Raw genomic sequence first — 13,673 nt, 5'->3', positions numbered from 1 at the left:
CAGCATATTACATGCTTACCTGTGCAACTGCCTTCCTGGTTAAAGTGACTATCCGGGCACTGGGACAGACACTGCCCATCCAACAGTACTTGGGAAGGCCAGCAGGCTGTGCAGTTCTGTGGGCTCTTCCCTGCACACCTGAAGCAGGATGGGTGGCAAGCTGGAAGGCAGAGGAAAGACAAAGCAGAGGAGACCATCAGGAAAGTCACCATATGACAAATGCAGTAGCTCTGTCTCTCCTGTTAACATTTCTGGGTTGGAATAAGTTCCCCACATCGGCTTAGTTTTTCCCAAGGACAGGGTACACATCTCACATACTTCTTTCTAAAGGCCATATCCTGCAAAGCAAGGATCTGTGGGACCCAGATTAAGGCACAAATGCCACGAAACAGAAATAACCATTTGCAGAGTCATACATTTCTTTCTTCCCAGGTTCCATTCTCAGAGAATGTCAAATAAAGACCAGGAAGCCGTAAGACAGGTCTTCTTCCCTCAGGACAGCTCCTCCTCCATCATTAGACAATGGGCTGTTTATCAGGCTGCTCAAATTACAGAGAACAGTGATGGAAGCTTGACTTACTCACAAAGGGTTACATGGTGCCTACTCTCTAATAGAGATTGGACATATCTCTATGTGAGGTGAGAAGAACTGTCCCAACATTCTGAGCTGCTCAAACTAGCTTCATCAACAGACACACAGGCAAGTCACTGGAATACAATTAATGGGAGACAAAGTATCATAGAGGGAGTAAGAGCATCACGTCGCAATTCTATGTGGCCTTGACTAATTTATGTAATTTCTCAAGACTCCTACTTCCTCATGTATAAAATGTGAATATAAACTGTACATAATGCATGGGGTGCTGTGGACACTAACTGGGTTTGAAACACATAAAGTGTAAAGTTCCTAGGACAGTGCTACGTACATAGTAAGGGCTTAATAAATCTTAGCAGTAATTATTACCATTAAGTGCTATGATACAAGTACCCACAGGTGTAAAAAGAAATGTGGAAGCAAAGAGAAAGAAGGCATTTAAGAATATAGGGGATATTTGCATCAATTCCCAAGGGTGGACAGTGTATTAATCATGTCTTTTTATTTTCTGTATTTCTGTTACTTTGACATCTGGGGTCCTGCAAATCCTGAAGAGACTGCCCTCCCAGGGCTAGCCAGTTCCTAGAGATAGTAAATGACTACCCTGGGAGCGTGTCTTTCATATGCTAACTAGCCAGTCCCAAGTCCACACATGCATCACCTCCCCTATCGCTCACACTGGGGCCTCTATCCCCCTGCCAACCTGAGACAGTTCCAACACCCCAAAGCCCACTGAAGTTACTCCAACTAGCCAATCCTATGCTGCTACCCAGCCTCACTTGTTGTTCCTTCCCACAGAAACCACAATAAGGGCTCTTGCTTACATTTTCCCCTCTGCCTCTGGACCAACCCTGGTGCTTCCCGATGTGGCCCCTGCATAGTGTGCCATGCCCCCCCTCTTGGGAACTGTGACTAACACATGCTTCTCAATGGCAGCTGTCTCCTGATCTCTTGGCCTCATCATATCTGAATAATAATAAAACCTCCATTGTGAAATAGTCATTCACCTCCAATCATTCATTCATTCGTTACTGAGTCTCCAATAGGTCTAGGTGTTGGGGATACAATGGTGAATAAGACAAAGACCCGATTCTTACCCATGTGGATGACCCCACACATTTCAGGCCACCTTCTGTCCATCCAGTGGACAAGATCCACAACTGCAGGGATCACTCTGAGTCTCCTCTTTTGCCTCTTCTGTCCCCTCTATGAAATACCCAGACAGACACCAGCAACTTGGAAGAACCAAATGTGATTTTACACCACTGAGGTCTCCATTTCTACCAACCTCCAATAAAAATGCAACATATAGTTTTTGATGTATGTGCAGCTCATATAAGCTAGGATGTCCTGGCCCAGTGGTACTGGTGGTTAAATATTCAACTACTGGGGGGCGCCTGGGTGGCTCAGTCGTTAAGCATCTGCCTTTGGCTCGGGTCGTGATCCCGCGGTCCTGGGATCGAGCCCCACATCGGGCTCCCTGCTCGGTGGGGAGCCTGCTTCTCCCTCTTCCACTCCCCCTGCTTGTGTTCCCTCTCTCACTGTGTCTCTCTCTGTCAAATAAATAAAATCTTAAAAAAAAAAAAAATATTCAACTACCGATACATGGCTGATAGGCACTGCTGTCCTAAGCCTTCTAGTGCTCCCTGCAGCCTTGGCCCCACCCTAGCTTCCTGCCCCATCCATAAACCAGCACCTAGAGGTTTAACATCTCCACCACGAGGCTTCTAGGACCCTGCTCCTGAGCTAAGGCCCGTACCCATTTGGATTGGGCGGTAACTTGCCTTACTAGCTAATAAATATTTTGATCCTCATCTCTGGATACACTTCAGAGCTTTATATCTATTCAACAGTATTTATTACTATATGAAAATTAGAGCTAGAGCTCCAACTTTTAAAATAATTTCCTCTTTTTTAATTGCCTTGTAAACAACTCTACTAGCACAAGCCTCAATAAGAAAAATTTTCCCCAAATATTTTCAAAATCACTGGGAAAATGTTTCCTTTTCAAAAAACAAAAAAGGAATAGGTAAGCAAATATTAAAAAGGAAGGGTACATATTAGCCCATTATGTGAGACACGTTTAACACGAACGAAACAGCATGTAACAGAAAGTCAGGTGGCAATATTTCAAAAACCAGCTAAATTATATTGTCAACACAAAGCTTTCCAGGATGATTTGGGGAAGAAACATACTTCCACATATTTAAATATACCTGTGATAATACCAATGTTTATATTAGACTTTACAAGATTGCTAAAATCCCTAGCTCTTTCTATTATACCTCCCTAATAAAAAGGAAATCAAATCATATCATTGTGGAATTGAAAACTAGGGAAAGATGAATTAATGCCTTATGAGCACACAACATATTTTATTTCATTCCATTTGGTCACAAAGTCAATGTGAGAGCTTGGCTCAATGTGAATAAAGGTTATTATTGTACTATATAAAACAGGAAAGCAAAGAGGACAAACAAGTTGAAAGACTGATGGGCTAAGAACTCCACAACAAAGTCCCTTTGTCATCCACTAGATTTTAGAAATCTAAACATCACCATGGCAAACTTCAAAACTGCTGTCATTGGAAATGTTTAATAACCAAATGGATAATGAGCCTGTTAGTTGCTGAGTGGCACAGAGGGAAAATGATATATTGGGTGACCACCCTGTCAAAGTATTTTTTTCCTCTACAATGCTCTGTTTCTGTAAGTACAGGCATTTGCATTGCATCTTTAAAACAATCTCATGAAATATCAATTCTGTACCAGTTTGGGAAATGTCTACACTATTTCAGTGACTTTAATGAGGCTCTATCATTTTATGGAAGCTGCTTTCATAGCAGGAGTTCTGGTTTGAAGTCTAAGATCCTTCAAGGAAGACTAACTCCATTACAGGACATATACGGAAAAGATTTGAAAGAAGTTCTATGAATAATTTCCCCAAATCAATACTACATTTTTAGAGAGTGGCTTTCCAGTTGATGGCTAAGTATATTTCTGAAAAAGCATAACTGAGCAGCTTAAGCACTAAAAGTGTTGGCATTAAAAGTGTCCTTAGATGGTTGTAAAGTCCAATCAACCTGACGCCAGCAAAAATATTACCTAAAACAATTAGAACATATCAATTTTTGTTCTATTCTACTCTATCTTATTCTATTCTATCCTATCCCCTATTTAAATTTCAGACAATAAATACTACCACTTCTTTTTTCTTTTCAATGATATAAAAAGTGGTCCAGCATCCTTATTTTCACATCATATAAAATTTCCTGGCTTTTCATGTCAAAAACAATTTTTGAGGTAAACTTCTCTTGAATTATGATGTAAATATCAAAAATCCTGTAGGGTATACAGTAGGAGTACTGTGAAAAGGGATGAAAACTGAAATGAATTAAGTCGAATAAAGTCAATCTCCCCCTTTCCATCACCCTCCTTTTCCTTCTCTCTTTTTTTTTTAATGAGCTGAACCATGTAAGAGTAAGAATCACATCTTTTCCATCTCTGTGATTCCTGCAGTACCTATCATAGTCCCTGTCCCTGGCATGTCGTAAGTTCTCAATCAATTAATTTCTGCTGATTGGATGGGTGAGTCGGTAGGTAGGTGAGCCAGTGGGTGGGCAGGTGGATGGGAACACTGGCAACACATTCCTCTAGTTCTCCTATCTCTTTGATCATTTCCTTTCAGCCTTTCTCTGTTTACATCAAGAATATTGGAGCTTCCCAAAATTGCACCCTCTGTCCTTTCTCTCCTCACTCTTGGCAAACTTATCCATGGCTTTAACGATGACCTCCATGCTGGTGAGGGCCAAATTTATGTGTACAGCTCTGGCCTTTACTCTGAACTCCAACCACATAAATCTAACTGCCTAGGGGATACCTCTACTTGGTATTTGATTGGTATCTCATTCCTCTTTCCAAAATACTACTCATCAACCACTTCCACATTCAGCCCATATCTACTTAATGCAAATTATGGCATCACATTCCTCCTGTCCAAAATTGCATTTATTATCCACCCCCAACCCCACATCCTACCCACTACCTCGTCTTTCCTTTGTATTCCCTGCCTCACTTGGTAGTCCCACTATTCACCAAGACACTCATGCTGGAAACCTTAGACTTTTACTTTTCTGTCACCACAACCCATTCAAGACATGGTGATTTTTACTCCCTAAATCTCTGTCAAATCTATCCCAACTTAACCATTCCCATGGCCCCTTAGTGCAGACCTTCAATATCACTCATGATATAGATTAGTGTAGCAGCTTCCCAACTAGCTCCACTGTTTCTCCCCATTTACCTGCTGCACAGGTAAGGGGTTGATCTTTATAAAATGCAAATTGACCATATTATTGCCCTACTTAAAATCTTTTAACAGTTTTCCAATACCAGTATTGTCAACTCTAAACTCAGTGTAGCACATAAAGCCCTTCATGACATGACTCACACCCATGTCTCCAGTATCATTTCCCACAATTCACCACTTTCAGCTTTATACTGTGGGAATACCAAATACATTGGACTTCTCTAAATACAGCATGCCTTTGCACTTGCTGTTTCCTTGACCTGTAATGCCCTTTCCCACCTTCTGCCCTGATGAACTGCTATTAACCCTTCAACATGCTGATGATGTAGTTTTCTCTGTAGATCTTTTCACATACTCTCTCCCCCAGGCAGTCAGTCTCCTCTGTGCTCTTTTGGGGATAGAAAGATGAAAAATATAAGGACCATGCCTTAAGGAAAGCATGACCAAGTAAGGGAGACTGACATCTGAACAAGGAATTAAAAGAACATGATACATGCTGTTGTAGGGGTCAAGGGCAAGCTACTTGAGCCTTGTGCCTACTGCCATTACAATTTTGGGGAGCAAGAATTTTCCTGTCCCCTCAAGGTCCTTCTAGCTGGTCTAAGAATCAAACTGACACAAGAGAGATTAACAGGAGAAAACCAAATTTAATAGTGTATGTACAGGGAATCCATACAGATGTGGAAATTCCAAAGACAGGCAAAATGAGGTATATATGTCATCCTAAACTAAGGAGGTGGGGTTAGGGGTCTGAGATTTCAGAGGGAAGGCATGCAATCTTCAGGAAGATGAAAGAGAGTAAATGTTAGGTAAACAAATGTTTGCTGGCCCATTCAGAAACAATGGGACATACACAGGACTTTGATCAAATAGACCTTGCTAGGTTCCTCCCTGTCTACCATACCCAAATTATATCATGATGTCATTACCTATTGTGACAGCTCTCTTCCTTCCCTATCTAAGTTCTTTTTAGGCAGTGGTGGGGAAGGTAAAGAGCTTTTCCTGAATCTTCTGGGGTTTTATTGCTTTTTAACTCAAAATAGTCTTTATGCCAAAGTGGCCATCTTGGGGCAGCCTGCCCTTGGTCCCTACAACTGCATGTATCATGTTCTTTTAATTTCTCGTTCAGATGTCAGTCTCCCTTATTCGATCATGCTTTCCTTAAGGCATGGCCTTTACCTTTTTCATCTTTCTATCCCCAAAGCTGAGCACAGCCATGCTGTAAAGACAAGAAGGGGAAAGTGAAGAAGATTGAAAATTACCAGAAGGCATACATTTGTACAGCTTATGTCAGCACTCTGGGGACTACATTAAAGAGTGTTGCTTACTATAGATGCCATGTATTTTATTCAATTAATGCAAGGGAATCCCAAATTCATAAATAATAACATACTCTTAAGCTGAGCAGGCAGACTCCTGCCCATTTATTTCTTTAATTAAAACTCTGCCTTGAGGCCTTGGGTGAATCTTAGCAACAACTAAATAGATCAAAATACCCATGATATACTTTTTCTCCTGGTTCACCTAAAGCAAATTAATTAACTGACCAAAATAATTGGTGAATTTCCTATTTAAAAAGAAAAAAAAAATGGTGTTCCAGTCCAAAATGGTGACATGGAAAGCTCCTGAACTTACTTCCTCCCATAGACACACCAAATCTACAGCTACACATGGAACAATTCCCTCTGAAAAAAACCCAGAAACTAGTTAACTCGCTGAGGGACTCCTAGGCATCAGGCAATGATGAGAAAAAAACCTATATGTTAACAGGTAGGAAAGGCTGGGACACTCTTCCCACATCAGGCAAATGAGAAAAAAAAAACCTATATGGAAACAGGTAGGAAAGGCTGGGACACTCTTGACATACCCACCCCCACCCCTACTGCCATATAATCAGGAAGAAACTCCCAGTTTTTCCCTTAGGAATGAAGGGTTTAGAGCCTACATGCGATGCTCCAACTTTTAAGAGTCCACCCGAGGGACAGACCCCCAAAACCCTAGTTCTGAAAGCCAAAGGGGCTTGCATCCACAAAATTCATACGGCTATAGCAAATAAAGAAACATTTCTTAATGGGCTCACAAGGACTACTGGTGGTTATCCCTCCCCTTCCCCCAGGAGGCAGCAGTCAGAAAGGCCCATTCTCCCTGCTTTTCCCTGAAAGAGACCTATTTGCATATCTTAAAAACTGCTGGCTAAGGGTCAGGCTTCTAATTTAATGCATACATAGAGGCCCACTGCCTGCTTCGTAGATCTGGGAGGTGGACACCGTATTTGTGCTCTACCTCTGCCCTGTTCCAGGTCACTAGTGTCTTCCTGAAAAGAGCTTATGCACATGTCTGGCACACCCTTGACAGCCTGGCTCTGGTGGTCAGCGAGGTTTGAGTTCACTGGTTCAAGGGGACGGTAGCAAACAAAGAAACAGTTCTCAACCGGCTGGCTGTCACCCCAGGGTTCAGTGCAGAGGGAACAGACAAAAATACCCATCTCCCGGTGTTCCTCTGAAAGAGGTACGTTTGCCTGATGTAAAAGCTGCTACTTGAGGCTCCAGTTTCTTTCTTTTTTTTTAAGATTTTATTTTTTTATTCATGAGAGACAGAGAGAGAGAGAGGCAGAGGGAGAAGCAGGCTCCCAAGGAGAAGGGAGCCCGATACGGGACTCGATCCCAGGACTCTGGGATCATGACCTGAGCCGAAGGCAGACGCTTAACCATCTGATCCACCCAGGCGCCCGAGGCTCCAGTTTCAATCAGCCTCCAGATCTTAGGTGCTGAGATCCTCCCCCGTTTGGGACACTGACAAGTCTTAGCGCACCCTCAACTACTGGGGGCCACTAAGAATAAAGAAAGTAGCATAGACAATCACAAAGGGTTTGAAAAACACTCAACAGCCAGGGCTGGCTGAACAATTAAGATTCAGAGAACAAACTGGTAGTTGCCAGATACGAAATGTGTGAAAGTGATCAAATGGTGTAAACTTCCAGATATAAAAGAAGTCCTGGGGATAAAATGTACAGCATGGTGACTATGGTTAACAATATCGTATATCTGAAAGTTACTAAGTGGTGGTCATTTCCCAATACATATGTGTATAGAATCATTATGTTGTACACCTTAAACTAACACAGTGTTATATGTTAACTATAGCTCAGTAAAACTAGAAGAAAAACAAATTTTTTAAAATTGATACCAAACCTGTATTGACTCTGTGCACTTTTGCCCCCTGCAGTAAGACCCAGCCTGAAGAGGCAATACTATCTTCAAGACTGAAAAAGAAAGCCTGGAAAAATTTAGTTGCTAAAATTTCCCTAATGTTTACCTGACTAAAGCTCCATGATTATTTCAAGTATAATGAGAAGGATGCCAATGCGGGAATGGGACCCAATGTTGGTTACCTCTGCATTCTTGTTAAAGCAGTGTATCTCCTGACATACTAAAACAGAAGACATGTAAGTAAAAATCATTATTGAGGTATAGAGTTCACTTTTAAAAACATGTAAGTCCCTCAAAATTAGATCATCTTGAACCCTCTTGCTGAACTGTGTAGGAACGGAGAGAATCCACCATTCATTTGCCACAGAATCGGGGCAATAATGTGGCTAAAATCTAATCATCCTGACCATGTTCAGATCCGGTCCTTGGTCACCACTGCCAAGGTGTTGACATGGTGATTGAACTGCATCATTAATTGAGACAGCCTGGCCTGAAATTCAATTGTAAAGCTCTAGTGTGAAATGAAGAACAAGGGATCTGGGCTTGGAAAGAAGGAAATATTTCCAGAGCAACTGTGTAGGATCCTTAGTTGCTAAATCATTCATTAGTTGGTTCCTTCTAAGCCTTACTTTCTTCATCTGTAAAATGGGAGTAAATGTAAACTTACAGAATTTTTTGAAGATTTTATTTATTTGAGAGAGAGAGAGCACACATTAGTGGGGGGAGGGGCAGAGGGAGAGGGAGAAGCAGACTCCCCGGGGAGCAGGGAGCCCAACAAGGGGCTCAATCCCAGGACCCTGAGATCATGACCTGAGCCGAAGGCAGATACTTAACTGACTGAACCACCCAAGCTCCCCAAACTTACAGAATTTCTAATAAAACTCTTGGTTGTAAGGAATTTATAAACTGTGAAGTGAGATATATATACACACGTGTGTGTGTGCATAAATAACTAAGAATCTATGCCAAAGGATTAAAAGAGGTTATCTCAAGATTGAAGGGCTATAGGTAGGATTTACAGATAAAATAAAGGCTACCTAGTTAAATTTGAATTTCAGATAAACATTGAATAGCATTTTAGAATATCTCCGGCAGGGGTGCCTGGGAGACTCAGTCGGTTAAGCATCTGCCTTCAGCTCAGGTTATGATCCCAGGGTCCTGGGATTGAGCCCGACATGGGGCTCCTCGCTCAGCAAGGAGCCTGTTTCTCCCTCTTCTTTTGCCTGCTGCTCCCCCTGCTTGTGCTCTCTCCCTGTCAAATAAATAAAATGTTAAAAAAAGAAAAAAAAAAAGAATATCTCAGGCAATATTTGGGATATACTTACACTAAAAAATTCCTTTTTTTATCTGCTAAATATTTTTCTTTTTTAAGATTTTATCTATTTATTTGAGAGAGAGAGAATGAGAGAGAGAGCATGAGATGGGGGAGGGTCAGAGGGAGAAGCAGACTCCCCGCCGAGCAGGGAGCCCGATGCGGGACTCGATCCCGGGACTCCAGGATCATGACCTGAGCCGCAGGCAGTCGCCCAACCAACTGAGCCACCCAGGTGCCCTAAATATTTTTATTTCTTAATCCTGTATTTTTATTTGCTAAATCTGGGTAACCTAGTAGTAGATGTTTTTGTTTTCTAATTTTTCTTTTCTGTATTTTTTAAAATCTCTGTAATATGTATTATGCATACAATAAGAAGAAATAAAAATTGAGATTTTTGTTAAACTGCTTTAGTTAGAAGTATACCAATGATAAAATGATATATTTGCCCTTTTTTAATTAGAGGTTTTGCTTACTCACCTATGGTCCCTGGACCAGGAGCATCAGCCTTACCTGAAAGCATGTTATAAATGCAGAAACTCAGATCCCACCCCAGACCTATGAAATCTGAATCCACATTTTAACAAGATTCCCAAGAGATTCCTATGAAAAGCTCTGCACTAGAGAAACCTCAACTGAAAGCTAAGGCTTCAAAATAGTTGAATCCTTTGTAAGAAAACAACAACAAAAAACCACCTCAACAACAGTGTAAGGAGAATCTGAAAATGAGTTGAGTGATCTGATCTGATCCTAGGAACATTCTCAGGAAAGAGGAAAGGCCTCCCAGTGACAAGAGCTCCAGGTCCTTTGTCCTGTCCATCCACCCTGGGCTGTCAGGTACGCCCCAGGGGCTGCACAGTCACTAAATGCCTCCGGGAGGAACCTGTCACAGGACTTAACACGAGAACGGCACCCTGTACAAGATAGCGGCCCCCCACCCAGCTCCACCCTGGAGATTTCAGATAGATTTATGAACTCAGGGAGTCCTGGAAAACTATTGCGGGGGGAGAGGGATAAAGAGGGATAAAAAAGCAAAGGATAGTTTTTTGATGTTTGGAGGTTTTGAAGGGATTGAATTTGTATTATTTTATTTGAGCAAGGGGGTTGATAGGTATTTCCTGGCTTTTGTTTGTTTGTTTGTTTGTTTTGTTAAATAAACTAGACTCTGCCAATGCTGACACAATCTGTTAAATAGGTGAGGTGAACTCTGGGTAACATTACTAAAATCCTTCTTTTAGTTAGTACTGAATGTTAATATTGAATAAACATGCACAGTTTTGGTTGACTACAGAAAATGCCTTCACATTGTCTTTCACAATTAGTAACAGACTGTCTTTTGTACCAGCAGTTCTAGCCACATTTTGTAAACATAGAGGCGAAAAAAAACAAAACAAAACATAACGTCAAAGCTCCATGTTCTGAAGGATACAAGGATACACTTTTGAGAATGAGCCCCAATCACAGGACCAATACAGGCAGGTGCCCATCCCCCTCTCACCAGAGCCCTTCTGCTTTGGAGCCCAACTCAGTCCACCTCTTTCTTCCCCGTTATCCCACTGTGGGCTTCATAGCACAGACCCCTAGCCAAGTACACACCATGGGTTTTGTTGCTGCTGTTGTTATTCATTTCTTTATGATCTGTTTCTCTCACTAGAATATAAATTCCACGAGGGTAGGAATTTTGTCTCACTCATTCATGAGGGTACCCCCAGTGCCTAGACAATGCCCAGCACCGAGGGAACACTCAATAGACGTTTGTAGAAGGAAGGAATAAAAACAGACTGCCCTCCAGCTACTAATAAACAATGTTCTCTTTGGTCACTGTTTGTTAATTTTAGGTTTTTCGTCCTTCAGTCATAGACTTGGATGTTAGTCATATATCTTGAGTATTTTTGTTTCATCTTCCACTAGATAATTTCTGGGTTTGTCATGTAGCTCTGAGTTGAAACTTTTATAACTTCTGACATCACTTCAGACTCTAAGTAAATTGTTTTTTCCTATAATGCATCTGCTTCTCGCTTTCATTAGCTGCAGTAATATTCTAATCACTCTGTACTGCAGTCTCAGAGAGAGGAAGAGGGAGAGTTCCAGAAAACAGTTGTTTTTCTTTTCTTTATAGAAAAGCACTTGAGATCAAACGTGCTGTAAAATAAACCCTCAATGGTACAGCCGCAAAAATACTCCAACATTTTAAATGTTCTGCAAGGAAGCCAGGGTATCTCTGGGAACATGTGAGAAGGAGAGCCCAGTCTCATAGGGCTCCCCAGCCTGATTGCATTGACAACACCTCGGCAGAATAAAAAAATGGAACAGATTGTGGGAAGGCAGAAAGGTTTCCAGAGATATGAGATGAGTGACAGGAAACACATCAATCAACACACTTAATACTCAGATAGGGTTGGAAACAATTGGTGGTTGTACTCAGTTTCCCAACGGAATCTTGGGCAACTCAATTAACCTTTTCTGCCACATTCTCATCACTTATAAATTGAGTACAACAAAATCTACATAGCAGAGATTGCACAAGGATTTGGTAATAAACGTGAGTAGATAGCTATATAGTGTGATACCTAATAATATTATGTGAACTAGCATAAAATCATGGGATCACAAAGGACTCCAGAGGTCAATCTAGACCTTTGGCATGGGACCATGATTAAACCATGCCACACGGATTACACTCTAATCCTTTTAAAAAGGTGTCTGTATAAAGGGATTCCCAGAAAACTCCCCTTTGTTGAAGATGCCTCCTTAAATTTAAGATGTTCCAATCCTGCAGTATTAGTATGCTATGCTTTTCCCTTGTCAGTGAGCATAATACAGTAACAACTTGGTGTAGAGCATGGATACAAGAATCAGGCTGACTGAGATTCCACTGGATTCTACTCTGTGCTGGATATATGACTTTGAACAAGCTACAGCCTAAACTCCCCAAAGCCTCCATTTCCTCTCTAAAATAGTTGTCCCACTCACCCCACAAGGTTGGTACCAGGCTTTAGTGAAAAACAAGTCATGTACTTCTCCTAGTGTCTGGCTCATGGTGTATACCAAATCAACAGTAACATTATTTTCTGGCTGGATAACCCTGGTCACTCCAATTTTTATTTACAACTTAGTTTTACAAACATTAATCATTTCTGTTTCTCCTTTCTGATCCCTCCTCAAATTCCCTATTTTTCATTTTTAATATAGTGTTCAAAATTATAGGGAGAGGCTAACTACACTGAGTAGCCTGGGAAGATTTCTTCTTGATTTCTCCCAGGATCAGAGGGGAAGGCTGTGTGGTGTGTGCCTTGGGAAGGCACTGGGACTCTTAGTGACAGATTCCTGTATTTCAGAAGTAGTTGTGGAAACAGAGCCATGAAAGTTTAGCGGACTAGAGAGAGTTTAGGCAAGGCATATATGGGTGGAAACCAGTGTATTTGGAAAATAAAGACGCTTCCCCTAATTTCTAAGCACTTTGTAACAGTGCATCCCAGGGAGCAGGGTGCACCCCTGGGAGCAGGGGATTACCCCTATAATGTTCCTGAACACCTGAGTATTTGGACGGAAATTTATAACATTTGAGCATGGGGCTTTACAATTTACCAAGAATTTTCACACTCCTAACCTCCTTTGATCCTGGCAAAAAGCCCATGTGAAAGATAATGATCTTTCATCTAATGCTGTGAATGCAAAGGCTCAGTGAGCTTAAGTGTCTGCCTGGGGTCTCTGTATTCCAAATCTGTATACTTCCTACTATGCCATTTGACTGACTATCAAAATCTTTTAACCTTGAAATCTATCACTTCCATGTGAGGGTATATTCCAATGTAAAACTGGATATTGTAGGATACAAAATTGAATCTACAACAGGCTTACAGTTATATGGTAAAAATAAAAATTCAAAGCTATGCATAGGAAAAGACTTGGGTATATTACAGCAAAATGGTAAAGGCAATTACCCAAGTGGTAGATGGTGGTAGATGGTGGGCAGATTATCTTTCTACTTTTTCTACATTCAAAGTTTCCCTTAATGAACATACATTTACAATGAAAACTGTAAGTATTGCATTTTTTTTAAAGTAGCTTGAGAGTCAAATAATTCACCCAACAGCAAGGCAACGTTGTATAGGAACAGAGAGGGGCCTCCCCAACCTCTCCCCAAATTATCTATATCTCCCCTTCAACTCCTCAGCTACTCACAGATGACTCAGCTATTGAGTCAAATTATTCAGGATGGCATCAATTTTCTGTAGATGATATGCTA

The 13,673-nt window shown here is 41.3% G+C and overlaps 1 protein-coding gene across 5 annotated transcripts in view; it reads right to left on the bottom strand.

Moving 5' to 3' along the window:
• Positions 1-13,673, bottom strand: part of FRAS1 (Fraser extracellular matrix complex subunit 1) — a 420,408-nt gene that overhangs the window by 182,126 nt on the left and 224,609 nt on the right. For all 5 annotated transcript variants that reach the window (XM_064584673.1, XM_064584674.1, XM_064584670.1 and 2 more), the window contains exon 19: positions 20-160. In XM_064584673.1, coding sequence (XP_064440743.1) covers positions 20-160 — 141 coding nt within the window. The remainder of the gene's footprint in view (positions 1-19; positions 161-13,673) is intronic.

Source organism: Mirounga angustirostris, unplaced genomic scaffold, assembly GCF_029215605.1.
Source record: "Mirounga angustirostris isolate CCGP_5_RB_7025 unplaced genomic scaffold, mMirAng1.0.hap1 SCAF_2, whole genome shotgun sequence".
In the NCBI taxonomy this organism is placed as follows: Eukaryota; Metazoa; Chordata; class Mammalia; order Carnivora; family Phocidae; genus Mirounga; species Mirounga angustirostris.
This window is presented reverse-complemented; position numbering and strand designations above follow the sequence as displayed.